This window comes from Oryza sativa, chromosome 4, assembly GCF_034140825.1.
Source record: "Oryza sativa Japonica Group chromosome 4, ASM3414082v1".
In the NCBI taxonomy this organism is placed as follows: Eukaryota; Viridiplantae; Streptophyta; class Magnoliopsida; order Poales; family Poaceae; genus Oryza; species Oryza sativa.
This window is the reverse complement of record NC_089038.1, coordinates 23,602,160-23,624,881: the sequence shown is the minus strand read 5'-3', so window position 1 is coordinate 23,624,881 and position 22,722 is coordinate 23,602,160. Positions and strand designations below refer to the sequence as shown.

The 22,722-nt window shown below is 51.1% G+C and overlaps 5 protein-coding genes and 1 long non-coding RNA gene across 6 annotated transcripts; 5 read left to right on the top strand and 1 right to left on the bottom strand.

Moving 5' to 3' along the window:
* Positions 1-573: 573 nt before the first annotated feature.
* LOC4336073 (protein FLOURY 1) lies at positions 574-1,969 on the bottom strand. The gene has a single exon (XM_015780637.3). It carries the CDS (start codon positions 1,777-1,779, stop codon positions 868-870), a length of 912 nt encoding a protein of 303 aa, XP_015636123.1. The 5' UTR covers positions 1,780-1,969; the 3' UTR covers positions 574-867.
* A 2,500-nt stretch (positions 1,970-4,469) lies between these two features.
* On the top strand, positions 4,470-5,293 carry LOC9271504 (uncharacterized). The gene is made up of 2 exons (XR_001545108.3): positions 4,470-4,838; positions 4,952-5,293. It is a non-coding gene; the product is annotated as an uncharacterized lncRNA (long non-coding RNA).
* Positions 5,294-7,798: 2,505 nt separating this feature from the next.
* LOC4336071 (probable inactive receptor kinase RLK902) lies at positions 7,799-10,314 on the top strand. Its single transcript, XM_015778869.3, has 2 exons — positions 7,799-9,261; positions 9,346-10,314. The coding sequence occupies exons 1-2, from the start codon at positions 7,911-7,913 to the stop codon at positions 10,002-10,004; spliced, it is 2,010 nt and encodes a 669-aa protein (XP_015634355.1). The 5' UTR covers positions 7,799-7,910; the 3' UTR covers positions 10,005-10,314.
* A 2,264-nt stretch (positions 10,315-12,578) lies between these two features.
* On the top strand, positions 12,579-13,752 carry LOC4336070 (prohibitin-3, mitochondrial). The gene has a single exon (XM_015781689.3). It carries the CDS (start codon positions 12,709-12,711, stop codon positions 13,561-13,563), a length of 855 nt encoding a protein of 284 aa, XP_015637175.2. The 5' UTR covers positions 12,579-12,708; the 3' UTR covers positions 13,564-13,752.
* A 4,682-nt stretch (positions 13,753-18,434) lies between these two features.
* On the top strand, positions 18,435-19,425 carry LOC136356118 (uncharacterized). The gene has a single exon (XM_066309661.1). The coding sequence runs from the start codon at positions 18,578-18,580 to the stop codon at positions 19,052-19,054; it is 477 nt and encodes a 158-aa protein (XP_066165758.1). The 5' UTR covers positions 18,435-18,577; the 3' UTR covers positions 19,055-19,425.
* Positions 19,426-19,863: 438 nt separating this feature from the next.
* Positions 19,864-22,391, top strand: LOC4336067 (uncharacterized). Its single transcript, XM_015780239.3, has 2 exons — positions 19,864-20,458; positions 21,965-22,391. The coding sequence occupies exons 1-2, from the start codon at positions 20,048-20,050 to the stop codon at positions 22,124-22,126; spliced, it is 573 nt and encodes a 190-aa protein (XP_015635725.2). The 5' UTR covers positions 19,864-20,047; the 3' UTR covers positions 22,127-22,391.
* Positions 22,392-22,722: the final 331 nt, after the last annotated feature.

The window sequence follows — 22,722 nt, the reverse complement described above, 5'->3', positions numbered from 1 at the left end:
TACTTAGCAGGTTATTTAATCAGAAATCAGACGATTATACGATATCGGATACCAACAACGCTGATATACTTAGCAGGTAATTTAGATTTCTGCGTTCTTCGAAGCATTTCTTGTCAGGACTGCTTATAACAATGCTCCAGTGCAGAAATTATCCAGGAATTTAAAGCAAACCAAAAAAAACTAATCTTGTTGTCAGCTCCAGTCTAATTTACTGAAACCTGCAAAACATATTCACAGACTGCACAATAATGAGTCTGCAGGTTTAGAATGTTCTGCTGACCAAAGAAAACATGAAGCATCAGAAATTATCCAGGAATTTACAGCAAACCAAGAAAACAAATCTCCTTGTCAATTCCACTCCGCTTTACTGAAAGCTGCAAGACAGATTCACCGACTGCACACGACAATGGTTCTGTATGTTTAAAAATGTTCTGCTGAGCAAATAAACATGGAGCATCAGAAATTAATCTTGTTGTGAAATCCAGTCTAATTTACTAAAACCTGCAAAACAGATTCACAGATTTCTGCAAGTTCACAGATGTGCTGCTGAACAACAAAAACATATGAAGCATATTGTGTGCAATTGTTAATCATATATTAAGGTCTTGTGAAAGATGACATATTTACAGGTGCATTAGCTCTGCTAATCTTCAGCAGAGCTTTGACAACCACCAGAGGATTCTCCCAGTAGCACCAGCTATCGAAATTTCAAAACTTGGGCACCCCGGAGGCCCCTACATTGCTGCTGAATGCTGATGAAACCATCAAAAGCTTTTAGACAAGCAGCATCTACAGCAGCTTCGGCCGCCATTACTGTTTCATCGAGCTATACTAGAGTATACTACCAAGAAGGAAGGAGGGAGTGGGCTACTTCCTGTCTCTGTCGTCCTCGCTGGTCTCCGACACGGCCCGCTCGGAGGACACCTCGGCCTCGCCGCACGGCATGCCGAACCTCTGGATCACCCACTGGAGCGACTCGATCTGCTGCCGGTCGTACATCTGCTTCTGCTGCGCCATCTCCCGGAACTGCCGCGCCTCGCGCTCCACCAGCGCCTTCTCGTTGCGGAGGCACGCGATCTTGGCCATGGCCTCGTCGGCCGCGGACGCCGCCGCGCGCCTCTCCTTCTCCAGCTCCTCCAGCGCGGCCTCCCTCCGCCTCCTCTCGGCCGCGAGCCGGCGCCTCAGCCGCTCCACGCTGCCGCCCTCCTCCGCACCGCTGCCGCAGCCGCCGTTCGCGTCGCCGGCCGCCGCGCACTCGTCTTCCTCCGCGTTGGCCTCCTGCTCCAGCTCGGCGGCCAGCGACCTCGCGACCGGCTTGTCGGAGCAGCTCCCCTTGGAGCGGGCCGGGGACGGGGTCGGGGACGGGGGCAGGCCGCCTTTCTTCTTCAGGGCCAGTATCTTCGTCCCGCACACGGCGCAGACGACGCCGCCGACGCGCAATGCCTGCACCGTGGCGTCCGCGTTCCCGACGAGCCCCTCCACGGCCTCGCACCGCTTGCCGAGGCGCCAGACCCCCGTCGCCAGGAGCAGGAGGGGAATTCCAACAAACATCTGGGGGGCGCTCACCGACCTCGCCAGCGCAACCCAGCGCTCCGCGGAGGCCCAGTCGCCGCCGGCCTCGTCGGACTCGGACGAGTACACCATCGCCAAGAACCCAAGCACCGACCCAACCAGGAAGTAGAACGCGCCCACCCCGGGCATAAACGCGAACGACACGCCGGCAAGCGGCTTCAAGAATCCGCCGCCGCCGCCACCGGAGATGCGGTTCCCGCCGCCCATCACTTCCCCAAATTGCCACAAATAAAACAAAACCAACGAAAATGCGATCTCGCGGTGCGTCGCCGGTGGAATCGCCTGCGACCGGAGGAAATATAGGAGGAGATCGCCGTGGGTTTAGGGTAGGCGTGGTGGGATTGGGGATGCGAAAAGAATTTGGTTTAAGCGAAAAAAAAAAAAGCTCAAGGGTTTCGATTCGAAGGGGGATCTCTGCGGATAAGTCGCGGGTGGCCTCGCTGCCGTGTGGGTCTGGGAGTTCGGAACCGTCCTCGCGTGGGGCCCGCTTGTCGGTTATGGGCCGCCGTGTTGTGTGGGCCCGGCGAGAAAGAGTGCGACATGGATAGAGTAACCGGATCGGAGTGAAAAGTCGTTTTTGCTTAACGGTGACGATGACAGGTGGGGTACAAGTTATGTGTGGCCCACATGTCTGTGTAAGATATGGGTTATGGCGTGTGTGAAGTTCGGAGAGAATCTATGGGAACGGAAATATGGAATACGTGGGCTTCTTTTGGGAGAAGACCGACTTTTATTACTGCGGAAGGTGACGCTAGTCCAGGATCTTTTTTTTCCCTCGTGATATTTTCACGGAAACGATGAAAAACGACTCCACATCATCAATTGGCTAGTCCACGCCTGACTACCCACTTGAGAATTTGTAATTTTTCCAGTTGCCTGTGTATCTCGTTTGAAAACTCCAATTCAAGATCTGGAACTCGGCATTAGTAACAAGGACCCGGTTTAAATTTGTGGCTCCAAAGAGACGTTGGATTGCTCTCCACCGCTACAGAATCGCCAAATCGATTCCGTCCGCTTATCTGATTGCGCGCACGGTTGGATTGCGCACGGTATCCGCTATGAAGAAGGCCTACGAACAAAGCGAGCACCAGGCAGCAACACGGTCGCCACTCGGCAGGCCGGCAGCCCGTACGCGCCCCGCGTGGGCCAAAACCACGGGAGCCGCAGTGGACTGACCGGACGGACGCCCATACACGCTACAGTTGCTCGCTCCTCTGCCGTAGTGCCGAGCCTATTTAGAAAGATCTAGAGCCACTTGGATTCGTAGGGTAGTAAAAAACATAGGAATAGAAAAAACGTAGAAATTGAAGTAGTATAATTCTTCAATCCTGTGGGAATTAAAAACACATGAAAAGATGAAATGTGCCCTTGATAGTTCTATAGGAAAAAACACAGGATTTCTCTTCCCAAGAGGTCAGACCTCTTTCTTTTTTTCATGTGAAAATAAACTAAAGGGATGCAATCCTTAGGAATGTTTCCTTTCATTTCCTATGAATCAAAGGCATCCATAGGAAATAATCCATAGGATTGTGAATCCTACAAAAAATCCTATACCGATCATTTAAATCAAAGGAGCCCTTAGATTCTCATCAAAAGCATCATCTAAGACCCCTTTAAATCACAAAAATGAAAAACACAGAGGAATAGGAAAAACATAGTATTCTAATAAGAATGCAAATGTAAAACAGAGGATTGCAAAACGCAGGAAAAACATAGGGATGACTGTTTAATTGGGCCGCAGGAAAAACACAGGAATTTGAGGAGAGATAAAAACTCAATAGATTCTTACCATGAGGTTCTACCTCATGTTATATTTCCTCCAAAAATTGCATGGGAAGAGGCATTCCATAGGAATTTCATAGGACCATTCCTTTAATTCAAAGGACTATATAGGAAAAATTCCTATAGAAATAAAATCCTCTAAAATTCCTATGAATTTTCTTTGAATCAAAGGGGCCTAAGAATCTGGCCGATAAAAATCTAGAGAAATTGAAAAAAATCAGCTTGTCTTTTAGTTTACTTTTTAGTTTTTACAACTATAGCTTCTCGTAATCTAGACAGGTTGTTTATAAGAACTCTTAATTATGAAAAAAAATTGTACATGCTAGAAGCTCCCACAAGAAAATCGCATAGCATACTAGAAAAATTCCTATACACTCTAGTCTATAGAATTATTAGGCTCGCCCAACACCACAACCTTTTGGTGCTTGGGCGCGGGGCGCCTATGAGAGTGGTTGATATGCCACTATGCATTTTATGACTCCTCTAAACTTTAGTCCTACCTATGGGCAGACGTTAAGATGGTTTGACTCAGTTGAGCTCGTTAGGAGTTTAGTGACTGATGAGGGAGGAGGTGAGGAGCCAATGTTCTGGCACCGGCACAAGACGGCAATGGTGATGTATGGTCGTGTGGCGCCAATGTAGCAGTAATGATGAGTGGAGAATAGGGTTTGGATCAATATGAACTTTAGTGTTCTTTTTAGACCTAGTCAATCGGTATAGCATGGACTTATTTTTGTCTAGTAGAGAATTGTACCGTATGCTGCCCTAGTGGACTATTGGTTCAGCTCGTTAAACTCATGAATACTCCATAACTCGTAACCTAGCTCACTACTAGAATTCAACGGGTTCCCTAGAGTTAAAATTGTTCCCTAGAGTTGTTAAAGCCATCCAAGGGAAACCAAAAGTATCCCTAGGGAGCAAATTGATAACTCTAAGGGAAAGAAGTATTCCTAGGGAACTTTGGCTGAAATGACACGTAGCTACTCCACATCAGCATGGTGGTCTGATTACTTCCAATATTTTTTTTCAATTTTTTTCCTTGCTGCGACCAAGGAACGCGCCCTCGACATACAAAATTTCTGCCCAATAAATGTTGGGCCCACCTTATCTTCTCCACAGCTCAAGCAAACCACATCCTCTCGTTTTTCTTCACCCCAACGGCCGGCCGGCGTGCGGCGGCCGGCCGGCACGGCGGCCCCTGCCCTTTCCTTGACCAAACCTCGAGCTCTAGCAACCGGTCGCCAGCAAGCACCCGACAGCTGCCGCTCTCGACAAGCTCGACGGAGCCTCCTCTCTCACCACACGCCGTTGTCTCCGTCTTGCATAAGTTGTTTCGATCCAATTTTCTCAGCTCCTTTCCTCTCCTTTTTTTTCTTCGTAGCGTGCAGCACAAGAGCGCACTCCAGCAAGCAGCGAGCACCACAAGGTTGCTGATGCTCCAGCCTCCATCATGATGCTGACCAGCAATGGAAGTACAAATCCAAGTAAGTGTTGTTTCAACTGAGCTCGAACTGAAGTTTCTTTCATATGTGTGCCCATTTGCATATTATCTTGATCTGGGCTGTTGAGCATGCTATTTGGGTTTTCTTTTCAAGAGGCAAGGGCTGGAAGCATTGGAGAACAAACAAGATTAGTTCCACTTCAGTTCTTTGCGGATGCAGTTTTTCAAGTTTCCACTGTTGTTGCAGAAGCACGCTAGTATCAAGTGGTTTAGATTCGTTTTCAAGAACATGTGTTGTCTTTTATGTTTTTATCGTTTCGATCTGAGCGATGATAGCATCAGCTCATCAGCACATCTGAAGTGTGTATCATATGTTTGTGAGAGGAATTTTTTGTCAACTTTTCAGCTCCACTTTGTACTACAAAAGTATATGTAAACTGAAGAATCAATGTAATTGAGTATTTTTCTATTGATAATAGAATGGCATTTTTATTTCAACTAATGTTTTAGCTTTGATGTTGAGGCAAAGGAAGACAGTAAAATAAAGAAACCAAAATAAAACAATGAAATATGCAATTTTATTTAAATGGTAATATTTTTCCTAAATTTGGCTGAAAACCAAAAGAAATCCACTTTACACGTCAGATTCAGTTTGCGCCACATGTACAACTATCCCTATGGAGTGAAACTCTAGGGAACGGAATCTTTCCCTAGGTTCTCCTTGAAAAACTCTAGGGAGCTGTGTTGTTCCCGTAGAATGGATCCCAGGGTTCACCCTAGGGGAATCTGTTCGCCAGAGTTTTTCCCCTGATCCCTAGTGTATTTGGCTCTAGGGAAGTTGGTGGATTCTAGTAGTGCGCTTGAGTTGAGCCGTTAAGGTAAACGAGCTGAAAGCTTCATGAGCCACGAGTTTGGCGATAATTTTCTCCAGGTCATCTTATAGCTAGTGAAACACACTAGATTAGCTATAATATGATGGGTCACACAATACTATTTTATTGTTTTATACCCATTAGTTTTCTCTCCCGGGTACTTTTCTTCCTTGGGTTTGATGAGGTTAGCATGCATGTAAAGAGCTTATTTTGGTTTCTGTGTGTAGCCCGGCTACAAATTAATCGCTCATTCACCCTCTCTCTCTCTCTCCCCTTCTCTCTTCCAACTTATTTTGCAGCCTGCTGATATCTTACTGTACATGCTCTAATACGAAGTACTTCGTCTGCTCCAACAGTTTTCAGTTAATCCCTCGTCCTTTTTTAATGCTCACGCAATCGTTTCGAGATCCCACACCGGGCATTGATCTTAGCTCCAGTTCCATACTCCTACATCCATACTTCTTGTTCCATGGATCTTAGACAGGGACAGCACTCTCTACCTTTCCCTAGCAGTAGGCTAGTACAGCTAGGATCTCGTTTCCGCGCGATCAATGCTTCTCACTGATTGGACAATGATTGCCACATCACTTGATCAACAAAGCATGCTGGCTGGCTGGATGCACGAAACCAGATCCATGCTTTCCATCACGTTACACAGTGCCCCTACGTCCCAACAAACGCAGCCAAGAACACACACATCAAAAAAAGCATTAATCGATCCATCCATCCGGCAATAAACTCCAAGAGATCTTCGATACGGTTGCACGCCTATATACTCTATAATAAAACTGTCGTTTATCGCACAAAACGACGGTGGATGTGCACATCTACCACCGATTCGTAAATCCTAAACCGCGTTTTAGGAGGATGCAGACGACGAAGATTATCATCGGTTGTTGATCGCACTCAACAGAATCCATTTCGGTTCTGCAATACAATATACGCAGCGGTTGAAGGAGCCCCACCATGTAACCATGTTCATACAGAAGGTCAGCGTCTCCACGGCCGTAGTGTTGGCGGATGACCAAGGTCCAAATGACCCCCAATCTTTAGTCGTTTCGGATTCTTTTTGGCAGCCAATCTCCGGGGTCTGATCTGTATTGTATCTGTGCTTTAAGCCATCCTGTATTACGCGTCAAGAAGCCAGACAAAAAGCTCTCTTCCTGCCCAAAAGGTGACACAAAAAATGAACCAACTATTGTCTACTGCGGGACTTCCATTTGCAAGTGAAAGTTTTGATCTAAAAAAAAGTTTGGTGCCTAGGTAGTAGTTAGATTCACATAAGGGAATATATCCAGCAATGGTGACAACTTGTACGTGGTGTGTACAGCTGATCACTGCAGGAGAATTGAGACCACTCTGTCGTAGCTTTGCGTTTTTTTGTGCGTGTCTGATTATCAGTCGTTGTTCCCGTTGGCTTAAGCGAGCCTTAATTCTGTGGTACAGCAAAGATAGGTAAGTTGGTGATTCAATATTACTGATAAATAAAGCCTTTTGCAACCATCGATGGTTGACACACCGCTACGATAATTACGCCATGATGGCATCTACAGGCCACCGAATCTGTCGACGGTTACGGTTCCAGGACCTGGTCGTACGTCCGTTGTTTACTCTGTCGTGTGGCATCGCAAAAAAGAAAACGGAAACTCTGCATCCAGCTTTGTGATGTCAACATGATCCTACCTTCAGCTAACCTGAATTAAAGATTCTTGATCACCGTTTACAGGTAAGGAGTAGCTCCAGCTAACACCTGTGTTCGTGAAAACGACCGGTAATACGCAGATGGTAAAACACACTGTTAGCCTTGTTGCAAATCTAAGTCAGCTACAGTTCTGTGCAAATCTTCTCAGGCACTATTGTTGTACTTCTGGTTGTTATGCTATCAAAATCGCAACATCAACACTAGTACGTACTGTACGTAGGAGGGAGGGATTCAGGATCAACGCCCGGCAAGGCAAAGCTTTGTCAACGTGCATCTCTCGATCTGAGCCGTTGGAAATGTAATCGGACGTACGAGATCGCGCCGGGATCTCGTAGCGCGGTTGCGAACTTGCGATGTCATTTGTGGCATCCTCCGTTTTTTCTCCTTGTCCGTAAACAAAAGCAATGGAAAGTCTCCTTTCCAAATTCCAATATTCTGCTTCGCTTGTTTGTTTCTTCCCTCCTTTCCTCTTCTGCTTCTCCTCCTCCTCCCACCGCCGCATGGTGTGATCAGCCAAGAAAAACCATCCATCCACGCAGCGATGCTGCCACCGCCGGCCGCCGCGGCCGCCGCGCTCCTGCTGCTCCTGGCGCTCTCCGCCGGGGCCAACGACATCGCGTCGGACGCCGCGGCGCTGCAGGCGTTCATCGCGCCGTTCGGGTCGGCGACCGTGTCGTGGAACACGTCCCAGCCGACGTGCTCGTGGACGGGCGTCGTGTGCTCCGGCGGCCGCGTCGTGGAGGTCCACCTCCCGGGGGTTGGACTCCGCGGCAACGTCCCCGTGGGCGCGCTCGGGGGCCTCGACAAGCTCGCCGTGCTGTCGCTGCGCTACAACGCGCTCTCCGGCCCGCTGCCGTCCGACCTGGCCAAGTGCGCGGAGCTCCGGGTAATTAATCTGCAGTCGAATCACTTCTCCGGCGAGCTCCCCCCGGAGATTCTGGCTCTCCCGGCGCTGACGCAGCTCAACCTCGCGGAGAACCGCTTTTCCGGGAGGATTCCGGCGAGCATTGCCAAGAACGGGAGGCTACAGCTGCTCTACTTGGACGGCAACCTCCTCACCGGCGAGCTGCCGAATGTCAACATGCCATTGCTCACCTCGTTCAACGTCTCCTTCAACAACCTCACAGGCGGGATACCCAGCGGTCTCAGCGGCATGCCGGCGACGTCTTTCCTCGGCATGTCGCTGTGCGGCAAGCCCCTCGCCGCTTGCCGAACGCCGATTTCCATCCCACCGTCGCAGGCTCCGGCGCTCTCGCCAGAAGGCGCGGTCTCGGCGGTCGGCCGCGGGAGGGGCGGACGCCGCCTAGCCGGAGGAGCCATTGCCGGCATTGTGATCGGCTGCGCGCTCGGCTTCCTTCTCGTCGCCGGCGTTCTGGTCCTCGCGTGTGGCGCGCTGCAGCGCAAGCCAAGACCGCACCACAGCCGTGACGTCGCGGCGGAGCTCGCCTTGCACAGCAAAGAGGCAATGAGCCCGAGCGTGTACACGCCGCGCGTCTCGGACGCGCGGCCGCCGCCGCCGCCGGCGGCGGTGGTCCCCGCGATACAACCGGCCGTCGCCGCCAACGTCGCAGGAAAGAAGAAGCTCTTCTTCTTCGGGAGGGTGCCGCGGCCGTACGACCTCGAGGACCTGCTGCGCGCGTCGGCCGAGGTGCTCGGCAAGGGCACGTACGGGACCACGTACAAGGCCGCGCTCGAGACCGGGCCGGTGGTCGCCGTGAAGCGCCTCAAGGAGACCTCATTGCCGGAGCGCGAGTTCCGGGACAAGGTCGCGGCGATCGGCGGGCTGGACCACCCCAACGTCGTGCCACTGCAGGCCTACTACTTCAGCAAGGACGAGAAGCTCATGGTGTACGAGTTCGTCGCCATGGGCAGCCTCTCGTCGATGCTTCACGGTATGTATGCATGCTCGGTGTTCGACTGGGTTCTCGCTTGCTTTTCTCTCCATTTTCAGTTCTGACTTGAGCTGGCGATTCCAGGAAACCGTGGCTCCGGCCGGTCGCCGCTGCTCTGGGAGTCGAGGAGGCGCATCGCGCTGGCGTCGGCGCGCGGGCTGGAGTACATCCACGCGACGGGCTCCAAGGTGGTGCACGGCAACATCAAGTCGTCGAACGTACTCCTCAGCCGGTCGTCGGTGGACGCGCGCGTGGCGGACCACGGCCTCGCGCACCTCGTCGGCCCGGCGGGCGCGCCGTCCAGCCGGGTGGCGGGGTACCGCGCGCCGGAGGTGGTGGCGGACCCGTGGCGGCTGTCGCAGAAGGCCGACGTGTACAGCTTCGGCGTGCTGCTCCTGGAGCTGCTCACCGGGAAGGCCCCCACGCACGCCGTGCTGCACGACGACGAGGGCGTGGACCTGCCGCGGTGGGCGCGCTCCGTCGTGCGGGAGGAGTGGACGTCCGAGGTGTTCGACACGGAGCTCCTCAGGCACCCCGGCGCCGAGGACGAGATGGTGGAGATGCTGCGGCTGGCGATGGACTGCACCGTGACCGTGCCGGACCAGCGGCCGGCGATGCCGGAGATCGTCGTGCGCATCGAGCAGCTGGGCGGCGCGGGCTCCGCGCGGACCGCCCGGAGCGTGTCGATGGACGACGCCGACGACCGGCCGCTCAGGCCCGCCGGGTCGACCCGCGAGAGCTGAAGCGTTGATCACTCAGCATAGTTGCTCGTTCGGTAACTCTATGAAAGGTCCTGAATTTTTTTTTCCTTCATTTCATTTTTTTTGGCTGCGTCCTTGTGTTTGTCTTAGGAAATTACTTACGGTGTGATGTTAATTCTTTGAAGTTTCATGAATTTCTTGATACTTCTTTCATCGGATTTCAATCGTCCGGTTAGCTGCGTGTGTGTGTGTCTTGAGATGAGATGTTGGTGATAGGAGAAGCACACTGGTGCAATATGTAATTACCACTACATGGTTGATGTCACTATTGACAAATGAGAAATTACTCCCCCTTCGAGGTTTTGACTCCCGCGCGATTTGAACGACATCGTCCCAGTCGATCTCGTTTGGATCGTGCGGGCCACTCGTGTCGATGTCATCATCTAGCCGCTGCCGCTACATGAAATTGCCATGCACACACACTGGAGACAGTGAAAAAAAAAAGCTGAAAAAGGCGTCCTTCGCACGCATCCTGCTCATGCTGAGCTCAGTGACAGCTACAGGGACACAGTACAGCTCTGATCTCTTTTTTACACGACTTGTTCCGAACAACCAAACCAATAGGCGTCGCGGTAAACCATGTCGTTTAAGGGCATGTTTAGATACATTTGTAATCGCAAATGACAAAAGTTTTAGTGGGAAAGTTTTGACATTGCAAAAGTACTAGTTGGTGTTTAGATGTATGTTAAAGTTTTGCCATTCTAGCGCTAAAGTGAGAGAGAGAAAGAGAGAGGGAGTGGTCCCAAAGCACTTTTTGGCACAATTTGCTACTATGGACTAGCAAATGCCAAATTGCCAACTTTTGCTACTAGTGTATAGATCCAAAATGGTAAAAATGCTATAAAATGATAAAACTTTTGCCATTTTGAAGTATCTAAATTGAGCCTAAATACCCCTAACTAATGTCAATTTGGTGCGCTTCCCCCTTTCTATATTGCAATGTGCGACTAGGATTATAGAAGAGTTGTGCGAGCAAGCAACAGCAAAGAACATGGCTACGAGTTGGCAGCACATCAAGAGGCGTTGTCCCGAAGATACGAACTGCTCCAACCAAAACAACGCGTTAATGCGCCGCGTGCCTTGCTCGTACGTACTTGCCGAGCACAACTAGTTTAGCCCCGAGAGAATCCCAACTTTTTTTTAAAAGGGCAAGCTAGCCCGAGAGAATCCTAACCTGCCCGAACAAAATAAAGGGCGAGAAGAGAGGAAGATCAATATGGTTGTGGATCATGCAACGCCCTGCCTGTCATTAGTTGTCATCGTGCTCTTTTTATAAAAGGAGAGGCTGATCGATCACTCGAGCCGGCCGGGGTCGCTTCGCACCGCTGCCCCCACTACTAGAGCACGAAGGAATGATAATCAGTGGGCTATTCTCTGAACAATAATGTGTGACGTGAATTATTGGCCGCCGGTCCTTGGAAAACAGCTCGGCCAGCGATCGAGCAGCGATTCATCCATCCATCCATCCAACCCATTTGCAATCCATGTGTGCACTGAGCTGAGACACGCCTTTCGGCAGCAATAGTAGCTCTGCTATGAGCCTGCCTGCCTCAGCTCTACTACACTTTCATCCCCACACAAGGCCCCATTGTTATGTCCATTTTTCTGTCCGGTTTTGATCGCTAGATTTCAGGATTTGGGCGTGACGCTGTAGGGGTAATGGTGGTGCTAGGGGAGGGGATCAGGGGAGGCACATGAAGATGAAGGCGGCGCATTGAAGAGAACACTTTGGTTGGGAGTAAAGCAGGCAAGCGTCGTGGTGCGCGTTAGAATTGACGCGATGCGGGCCTGCCCAGTGCCCACCCCTGCCCGTACCAGAGAGAGCAGTAGAGTGCAGGGCAGATCGATCAACCGGGCGCTTTTCGTTGCGCCCGGTCCCCGGGTTCCGGCCAGTTAGGTGGCCCGGACGAAAGGATCACGTCAGGACGGACGGACGGACGGACGGAGAGGAGACCGCTCGATCGTCCCGTCCGGCCTCGGCAGTTGCACTAATTAGCTCGCCGAGTGCGTACCACCACATGCCGCGCCGCGCCGCGTCGCCTCGCTCGCAACCGCTTCTGCAGTTGCAACGCGACTATGCGAGCCCCCGCATGCGCGTTTTCGCGTTCGCTTTGCAGAATCGCACTGCACTGCACTGCACGGTGGTGCGCTTGCCCGCGCTTCGGCCGGCCACCTTGACGGCACGCGTGCGAGACGGCACTAGCTAGCGAGCGCGTCGGTGATCCGGAGAAGTAGAACTGCTCCCCCGATCTCCATCCCACCTGCGGGAATATGCGCCGAGTTGGGTGAAACCGTGAAAGGCTTGGGCCTTATCAGCGAGCTTGAGCCCATTTATAACGGCCGTTCTGGTCCAAATACGAGCCCATTACACGGTCTTCGAATTTCGCACGGCCCGTTCTGGTCGAAACACAAGACGGCAAGTTTTCTTTCTTCTGCTCCAAACCAAGAAAAAGACAATGGGCCACCACCTGTCATACACTCGGACCGGCCGCACCTTCTTCTCTCCCAAGAAATAAACCCCTCCCCACAAAACCCACTAAAAACACACTCCTCCTCATCAGATCCACACCCATCCTCCCCACCCCCCAAGCGGCGGCGAGACCAAATCCCCCACTTCTCTCTCAATCTCTCTCTCTGCTAGGGTTTATCCCTCCGCGCCGCCGCCCCCGGAAGACGAGAGAGCGCCATGGCCGGCGGTCCCGCGGCGGTGTCGTTCCTGACCAACATCGCCAAGGCGGCGGCGGGGCTCGGCGCCGCGGCCTCCCTCCTGTCGGCGTCGCTCTACACCGTCGACGGCGGCGAGCGCGCCGTCATCTTCGACCGGTTCCGCGGGGTGCTCCCGGAGACCGTCGGCGAGGGGACCCACTTCCTCGTGCCGTGGCTCCAGAAGCCCTTCGTCTTCGACATCCGCACGCGCCCCCACAACTTCTCCTCCAACTCCGGCACCAAGGACCTGCAGATGGTCAACCTCACCCTCCGCCTCCTCTCCCGCCCCGACGTCGTGCACCTCCCCACCATCTTCACCTCCCTCGGCCTCGAGTACGACGACAAGGTGCTCCCCTCCATCGGCAACGAGGTGCTCAAGGCCGTCGTCGCGCAGTTCAACGCCGACCAGCTCCTCACCGAGCGGCCCCACGTCTCAGCCCTCGTCCGCGACGCCCTCATCCGCCGCGCCCGCGAGTTCAACATCATCCTCGACGACGTCGCCATCACCCACCTCTCCTACGGCATCGAGTTCTCGCAGGCCGTCGAGAAGAAGCAGGTGGCGCAGCAGGAGGCCGAGCGCTCCAAGTTCCTCGTGGCCAAGGCTGAGCAGGAGAGGCGCGCGGCCATCGTGCGCGCGGAGGGAGAGAGTGAGTCCGCGCGGCTCATTTCTGAGGCCACCGCCGCCGCTGGGACAGGGCTGATTGAGCTGAGGAGGATCGAGGCGGCCAGGGAGATTGCTGCCGAGCTGGCCCGTTCTCCTAATGTTGCATACGTTCCTGCTGGGGACAATGGCCGGATGCTGCTCGGCCTCAACGCTGCCGGGTTCGGCCGGTGATCCGTCACTCCAATTTTACCCCTTTAGTTGCCCAGGCATCCGCTCTGTGTTACATTAAACTGGAATGATGGTATGGGGAATTATGTTATCTGCTACTTTTGGTAATATTTAGTCTGGATGTCTTTGAACGGAATGTGCTAATCTTTGTGATCCAAATAAGTTCTGGGTCTAAGACTCATTTATGTTTTATGATTTGTCTGCTGATTAAGCTTTATGTTGCTGTTCAATACGCATGCTAGTTATGCTTCTTCTTGTTTATGGATTGTTCTTATCATTGCAGGGGTGTATCTTTGGTTACTGATGTTGCCTTGCTGAATTAGCACTGCCTTGACACTTGCAGGGATGATTATCTAGTTGCCCTGTGGCATCTCGAATAGTCATGTACCAGTTACCTGACCTTTCGGTGATAATATTCTTTGATTTGTGGCTCATATGCTGTTGTTCTTAAGCAACCGTGTCCCGTAGCTCATCTAATTAACCTGGAGTTTGCCAGTGTTACGGGAGTCAATTTTGGATATGGAATGGCAGTGCATAGTCGGTTGATGCTTTGATATTTGATTTTAGCTTCACAATGCGATTTAGGCATACATTGTCTAATTTGGTCCATTTTATTGTTAGAGTTTATCCCTAAAATTTGGTCTATATATAGCTCTTTGATGCTTGTGAAGCACTGACAGATTCTGATAGTATCGATACATGATGAAAATGTTGGATTCATGTTGATACCATTTATATTTTATTATGACATGTAGGATCAGTGTTAAGCTCTTATGTACAATCTGATTGGGATTGCGTTTTGATCTTAGTATTCATAAGTGTTGGGTGGCGTATTATATCACTGTAGTCCCTTAGTTTGTAGCCTCACGCATTATCCAGGATTTTTATAGTTGAAGCCTTGAAGGCTGGTATCCTCTCAAAAATCTTTTGCTGAATTTCATCTGCACTGCTGATGCACTTTGGGATTGCTTGTCTACTTGGAGGCCTTTTAGTTGAGGAATCCATGCCTGCATTTCCTGCAATTTGGTTTGTAGTTTTTAGTTGATTTTTTATTTCCCCTCAAGAAAACGTAGTTGTAGCCTTGAAGGCCTATCGTGGAACTTCCATCCTGAATCTTGAGATGGGTTGACAGCTCTTAGGCTTTTGAGTTGATATTAAGTTCATGTTTACTCTGCATGCCCCTTGGTGCAAAGTTGTTCACTTGATGAGTCCCACTTTGTGATTGGTGGTATGATACATGTGAATTTGAGCTTTCTTACCATATAATTGTTACTGATGCTTGTGGGAGTTCTTGATCTACAGTCTTACACTGCTGCTGGTAATCAAGGTTTTGCTCTGCCTCTAGGAATCTTGGTTTTACCCAGCTTCTAGAATTAGTGAATTACTTTGCAAATGCTTGTTGCTGATATATATTGCTGAAAACCTAAGCATAGGTTATTCATGCTCTCTTGGTGCCGTTGCCCGGAAGTTCTACGCCGGTATATGTATCTACTTCTATGTGCCTATCTTGCTTATGCTATTCGCATGCTATAAGCCTATCGTGCTCTATGCTATCCTATTTTGTTTGATATGAATGGTCTTGCCTTATCATTTTTTTCCTTTCCAGCACTTGTTCTTGCCAACGCCTTCCTAGGGGAACTTGTATCGCCCAAACATTTTGATACAAGTCTGTTTTGTGAGTGGCATATCTGAGCAAAGTGGCTGAATTCTTTGCCGCAACGCTGCGTTGGATGAGTGCTTACCCGGACGCAATGCTGCAGATTACAAGAGCATGCGTAGTCTGTAGTAGTAGTAGCAGCTTTGACAGCAGGTTGCCATGTAGAATGAACTGTGTGGAGTTTCTCCTCCACCCAACCGCTGTGGTGCTTTGACAGGTTGCCATGGAGCGTGAACTTCTCCTGCACCCAACCGGCCAACCGAAGCCTTCCATGCATCTACTGTCGGCACGGCCCTCATGTGGTAGGATGCTGGACAAAGGCCGGACTCCGCGCGCGATAGTACCCATCTGAATATCTGATGCAGCTGCTGCATGGGCTATCTGAATATCTGATAAAGCTAGCGCAACCGCGGAACGAATAGTTTGCATCCCTAAGCCATAGTATCAAAATTTTTGAACCCTAACTTGCGAAATCGGACTAAATTAGATCCTGTGGCAATATAAATGTGTGGTTTCATTGATCTATTGCAATATAAATGTGTGGTCGTTCTAAACTTATACGTGGTAAAAACAAAAGTGACCTCATATGTCCTCATCGTTCTAAACTTATACTCCTACGTGGTAAAAACAAAAGTGACCTCATATGTCCTCACTCTCTTCCTCTATTCACTCTACCTCTCTTCCCCCTTTCCTCGCTCTCTTTCGGTATCAGTAGCATCGGTTGGTGCCACGGTCGCATTTCTCCATCTTTTGTGACGACTCCGCCTTGCGTCCCCCGAGAGTCCTATCCTGGATAACAACATCGATCCCGACACCGTTGTCCCTGTAAGGTTGCGATGATGCCGCCCCCATCCTCGGGAGCCATATCTCGTATGGCAGTGTCGATCCACGACGCCGCTGTCCTAGCTCCGCCTCGCCGCTAGTGAGGTCGTGACAGTGTCCCTCCTGGTGAGGTCCCAGCTCCGCCTCGCCCCTTCATCCTTCTTCCTATCGGCCTCTCCATGTCATCGTTGCCGTTGCAGAAAGAAAAGGGGATAAAGAAAGAGATAAGAGAGGAGGGCAGCACAACCGGCTCAGGATGTGAAATTAGGACACGGTGATGGCACCACCACTTGAGCTCGAGTTCCACCATTACTGCCGTGGCGCTTCGTCCCCATCCCGGCTGCTCCATCCCTTCCAGCTTCCCGACACAACTAGGCGGCAGTAGCGAGCCCACCCCTACCAGGCACATCCTCTTCGACCTCTCCTCCCCCATTGCCGCATATAGCCGTGGTCCCATCCTCTCTAGTCGTCCACTGCCACCGCCTCCTTCCTGCGAATAGCTAGCGAGCTCGAGCTCACTGATTCCCTCGCCTTACTCCTCTTCTTCTTCTCCGCCGTGGACCATCGAAGCCCTCCTGTTGCCAACCTCCCATCACTGCTGCCGTCTCACTCGGACGAGCTCTCTGGTGCCGCTTTTCCTTAGCACAGCCTCGCTCCCATCGCTTGTCCTTCGCCCGGCCTCGCTCTCATCAGGCATCCTCGCGACTCTCCTCCACATTCTGCCCGTCCTCTCTACTACACTCTTCCCCGCTGCCGCTCCTTGTTACCCCTCTTGCGATCAAAGCTGACAGAGGGAGATAGAGGGATAAGAAGGAAGATATTGTCTCACTAACATATGTGATATGTATAGTTTTTTTTCCTTCTGGTGCCACGTCAACCAAAACCTCCTACAATATCGTGGGATCTAATTTGGACAGTTATGTAAAGATAGAAAGAAATTTTCTGGTAGTTCGGTTTAAGAATGCCAATTATACTCGTTGTAAAGATGAAGAATGCGGAGTGGACTTGTTCCACCGCGGAACCCGACTGTGCGAGCCAGGACGCGGCCCGTGCGACCCTTCCGTCTCCATCCGTAGGGAGCCGTGAGATTTTGGTCCAGCTCCTTCCTCCCGCGGCCAATTCGCGTGACGCGATCCTCTGCTGGTCTCGGGGCCGCATGGGATGCTTTCCGCCTTTCCCCCACCGGCTTCCGGATTCGGACGGCGACTCGGCGAGGGGCGGGTTTGCGATGGTCGCAACTCGCACGCCCCGACAGTTTGTCAAACGCACCAGGGGCGCGTACACGGACGGAAGGTTGAGTTCTCCCAGGGCCCACGTGCCACTGGCTCCTAGCCATAATTGAAGTCCACTTCCGCTGGCCACCTCGTGTCACTCTGGGTCAGTGTCCACGCGCACACTAATCGGATTGTGGCAATCCAGTTTAACTTCTGAGCTACAAGTACTAAGAGATTTAACCTTGGTGACGAGTAATCAGGTCTACTTACTGATTGATTCAGTATGGTAGTTTTGCTTTTATGGCATTCGTAGCTCACAGAGCAGGACAGTGTGGAATGGAGGACAGCACGTCAACACTAATAGTAGTACTCCCGTATCATGTTTATGCTTATGAGCTCTGTATTGTAAGGCCTTTCACGGTGCAAACACTTACTGTGAGTTATCACGAGATGATAGCTAGGATGAAGACCCTCTCTTCACAGTGCAAGTATCGTGTGTGGGACTCAGAAATATCTGCTAGTGGGATCCATAAACTCCCAAGTCCCAACTCCCCACCGGCTCCTCCTCCCTCGTCACGCAATCCCCAAATCCACTCCTCCCTGCCGGCTCTCCCCTCCTCCCTTCGCTGACGCCGACTCCCCTCCTCCCTCCGCCGGCGCCGGCTCTCCTCTCCTCCGGGCGGTGGCTCCCCTCCTCCCTCCGCCAGCGCCAGTGCCGGCTCTCCTCTCCTCCGGGCGTCGTCCTCGAAGAAGCGACGGCAGCGTCCTCTGAGCCGTGCGGTGGCGTCGTCCTCGGGGCCGAGCTACGACGGCGCCCTCGAAGACGGCGGTGGCGGCGCGGATCTGGAGCGCGGAGGACGGTGCAAGCGCGGGACGGCGGCGGCGGCGCGGATCTGGGCTCCTCCTCTCTCGGCCGGCGACGAGGAGACGAAGCCGCTCGTGGTCGTTGTCCTCCTCGCTTTGTCTCCACTTTCCGCCGCCGGCGGCGAGGAGAGAAGGACGGCGGCGGCGCCCTCGGCGACGGTCCTCGGCGACGTCTCATCTCCTCGCAAAGTGGGCCCCGCGCCTGACTTTTTAAGCGAGGTTGCTCGTTCCTCTCCTGGGATGCGAAGAACCCAGTGTAGCTATGGGCCCTACCAACTTTTTTCGCCACATAGACTAGGTAACACACCACGTAGGACTAGGTAACTCCCACTGTGAAAGGCCTAAGCACTACAACATTTTGACATGGACTCCACCGTTTCTACATAAATAAACATTCCCAATACTGAATGCACATTTGGGCGTGTTTGGTTGCCTGGCTTGTCCCTAGCTCGCATCTCGGATGCAACCTGTAGACTGTTTGGTTGACTGCACGTGTCCCACAGCCAGGCCCAACAGATGCAAAAAGTCTCTCGCAGCCATGCTGAGCAGGAACGACCGAATTGAGCTTCGTTGCTCATCCTGGCTCCACGCATGCAGCGGCGCCGCACCCGCGCGTGCAGGGAGAGCCGGAGAGACGATGGGGTCCCTGACACCACCCTACCTTCTTCCTCATTTCTTCTATCTTCTCTTCTCTTCGCTATCGTCGGTCATGGCCACCAGCGACGACCATCTCCATCTCCGTCGGCCAGATCAGGCTAGCTGCAAGTCCTGCTCCTCCCTCTCTTCTTCAGCAAGGGGTCGCCAAGAGCTCTCCGCCGGCGGATCCGGAGGGCATGAGCTCGCCACTGCCAGATCTACCTGCACAGAGATGTCGAAGCATGAGCTTGGCTTGAGCTCGTCGCCGTCGCCAGCGGCACCACCTTCCTCGCCGGCTTGAGCTCGTCGCTGCGCGGACACCCTCGCCGCCACGGACAGCTACCTCAAATCCATCTCCTACTCACCTTTTTTTTTTCGCCAAATTCAGAGGTTAGAAGCTCGGGCCTGCCAGATCCGAGTAGCCACAACACCCTCCCGGCCGCTGGACTCGCTGCACCGACGGCGGCGAACATGCCTAGCTGGGTGGCACGAGCGGCTAGGTACCGGCGGCGGCAAGTTCCTCTGCGAGCTCTGTTCTCCTTTTTTTTTTTCTTTCTTTCTTTTTTCCACCGAATGTCATTAACCACTGATAAATATGGTTTATGTACTTCTATGCAACTGTATATGCTCATCCGATACTGTTTTCAATTATTGTTGTTAGGAGCTCCGAAATCAATGCTTTGTATATTTTGCATGTACTATTAAATCTGATATATATACCATAAATAAATACGCTTTTATTTCGACGGTAAGAATTCTCACTATTAATTCTAAGTGAGGTGATCTCTCCTTCAAAGAAAGAAAATACTCATACCTACTATCTATACCACCAACCAAACAAAATCTATTTCAAACCGTATCTTTGGTGCAAGCAACCAAACAGAATCTCACGCTAAACGGTTGCATATGTATCTATCTAGCCAGGCCAAACTCAGCCTTGATGAAAGAGATGGGCTAGACTAAAACAATGCAAGCAACCAAACACACCCAAAATCTAGCGCGTAGCAACCTACCAACAGTGACAACAGAAGAGAAACTGGAGCTTGATTCCTTCCAAGCAAACCAAACCCCTTTCTATCTCAAAAGCCGCTCCCACGAATTCCAGGGATCAGCAACCCAAACGGCTCACTCCCCAACCGGCCAAACCCCAAGAGAACCCAGCCGGCCTCCACCACACCACACACCACCACCCTCGGACACAAGAACCGCACGCGCGGCCGGCCACCGTCGATGCCCCCTCGCCACTGCCGCCGCTAGCCGACGAACCAGCATATCTTCGCCGACCTCGACCTCCATGGACCGGGCCTCCGAGGAGCTGGAGCGCCGCAGCCGCTACCTCAGTTCGCTCGTCCGCCGCACCAAGCTCGCCGACCCGCCCGAGCCGGAGCCGGAGCCTGAGCCGGAGCCGGAGAGGGAGAGGGAGAGGGAGGTGGCGGCGAAGGAGAGCGGTGGCGGTGAGGGGAAGGGCGGTAAGGTGGTGGAGGAGAAGGAGGTGAAGGCGGCGAAGGAGAAGAAGGAGAAGGAGAAGGAGGCGAAGGTGCCGAGGGGGGAGGGGGGGAATGGGGAGGAGAAGAAGGTGGCGGTGCGCGTGCGGGCGGCGGACATGCCGCCGGCGCTGCAGCGCCGCGCGATCCGGGTCGCCCTGGAGGCCACCGCCGCCATGCCGCGGATCGACAGCAAGCGCCTCGCGCTCGCGCTGAAGAAGGTATCATCCATCCTACGCTTAGCACATTGTTAATTTCTTCCATTCATTTCGTCGCGGAATTGTTCATCAGTTTAAGTCGGGGTCGAAACTTGTTTAGATCATTTGTAAATGGCCGTAAAATGGGGGATATGTTGCACACTCTTAAGATTAAGATCTAGAGCTTTTTGTTCTACTAGCAATGATGTTAGCTTTCTGCCAACTTCGGGAAAGCGTGCTTCTAAATTTGGAGCATCTGGAATGGTTCGAGAAGCTCTTTGGTGTTGGCAGTGAAGCTAGATGAGAATGATATGTTGACCTACATTAAGTGGGAAGTAGGATGGTGCCAGGTCAATTTGTTCATTTATGAGAGATGGTCCACTATAGGGCTCGCGGAATATTTGTGAGATTTGGAGAACGTGACAGTAGTTATATTTCTTTGCTGCTATTGGTGCTTTACCACTTCCAATTCCAACCATGTTCGGAGTTGAATATGGATGATATCATGATAACTAAGCATCACATGCTCTAGAGAGCTTATGGTTCTGTGCAATAGAGCTAGCTTTCCAGCTTGGTTTAATTAGTAAATATGCTAGTTTCTCATTTGATGTTGAGTGATCAAGCATAATTGTGAACAACTAGTTGTGACTCATGATCAGGAATCAGGCAGCTGATATCACCTTTTAATGGGATTTCAAGGAATTTCTTGTGGTAGAGCTTTCTTGATATTATCAGTTGGTACCTTTATCTGATGGCTTTCCCTGAGGCGGACCTATCCCTTCTGTCATTTCCTTTGTTAGAGTCAGTAATTAGAGCATTGATCATGAAATTGGAACCCTGCTACGAGTGTTGTGAACTACTGAATTAGATTTTGTATTCACCATTATATTTTGGCAGGTAGTAAGTACTTATGTCTGTACAGGAAAAATACAATCGCAAAAATAGGGCAAGATGCCTTTGAATAAGTTAGTTCCAAATGTTGACATGTTTATTACACGATAAACTAGCTATGAAGTAAATGGATATCCTGGAGAGTTGAATAAGAGAATTTGCTTGCTGTATGTGCAGCAAGCTTGTTTTTTGCCAAAAATATTATGCATCCAGCTTGGCAGCTTGTTGTGCAAAAGATTTGTTCCTTATGACTTCTAGCAAGAATATCAAGTTTTTCAAAAGATATTAGTACGTTACCCTGATGATGAACCCCATTTCACTAGCATCCTAAAAATACTTCTATGTAATTGATGTGAATGCAAAGCATGAATACTTTTCAAGTTTTCATACATTATCTCCCCATTCTTTAAACAAACTAATGTTGTGTTACACTGTCTGGGTGACTGCTTAAATTGCTGCTTTGTTTTGTTATTACCTTTTCTCTATGAACTAAGTGATAGTGCCTACTTGTGTGTGCTTGCTCTCTTGCTATTACGTTGGCTGGACACTTGAGGATGCGACGTTTTCTTCAATGGCCTTACATGCATTCACAGTCCTTAACAATCAATGGCTGAAAATGTTCCTTTCATTTGCTCACAGGAATTTGATACAACATATGGGCCTGCTTGGCACTGCATTGTCGGCACAAGCTTCGGTTCCTACGTTACTCACTCCTTGGGAGGTTTCTTGTACTTCTCTGTTGACAAGTTATACATTCTTCTCTTCAGAACAGCTGTTGAGCCACTAAGCTACCAACGATAATGTGCGATATCTCTATCTACTGAAACAAAAGTGTAGATTCGATGCAATTTGTAATTTTGAACTGAAGTTGTATTAGATGCTCAACGAGTAGTAAGCTTGGGTAGAGGTAAATGGCCACTTCTCTACATGCTAATGCTAAATTGTAAGACAGCTAAGCTTATGTAACTGCCATGTACCACGTGAGCTCCTGCTGTGTAAGCTCGCTTTTGACTTGCAAAGCTGTAGCTTAACTGAAGTTTCCAAAGCTTTCCTGTGTCTGCAACAACGCTCTGTCAATTCAGCTTTCAAGCTGTTCAATGTTCTCTCATGGGCTGATGGCCTCGTGGGAGCTCAAAAACTTTTTTGGTCCTCCTGATCCGTGTTAATCCAACAAGCACGGATAATAATACTAAAAACTTTCTTGGTGCTCCTGATCGGTGTCAACCCAACGCTCACGGATAATACTGACAATACTCATGGTAACATTGATAATTAGCCTGACAGAATGTGCTACACCGAGTGGTGACAGAAAGCATTCTGGTGAGTGGCGACAGAATGCGCTACGCCGAGCATGGACAGGCCTAGGTACACCGTCTCTGTGGAGAGTCCACACTATA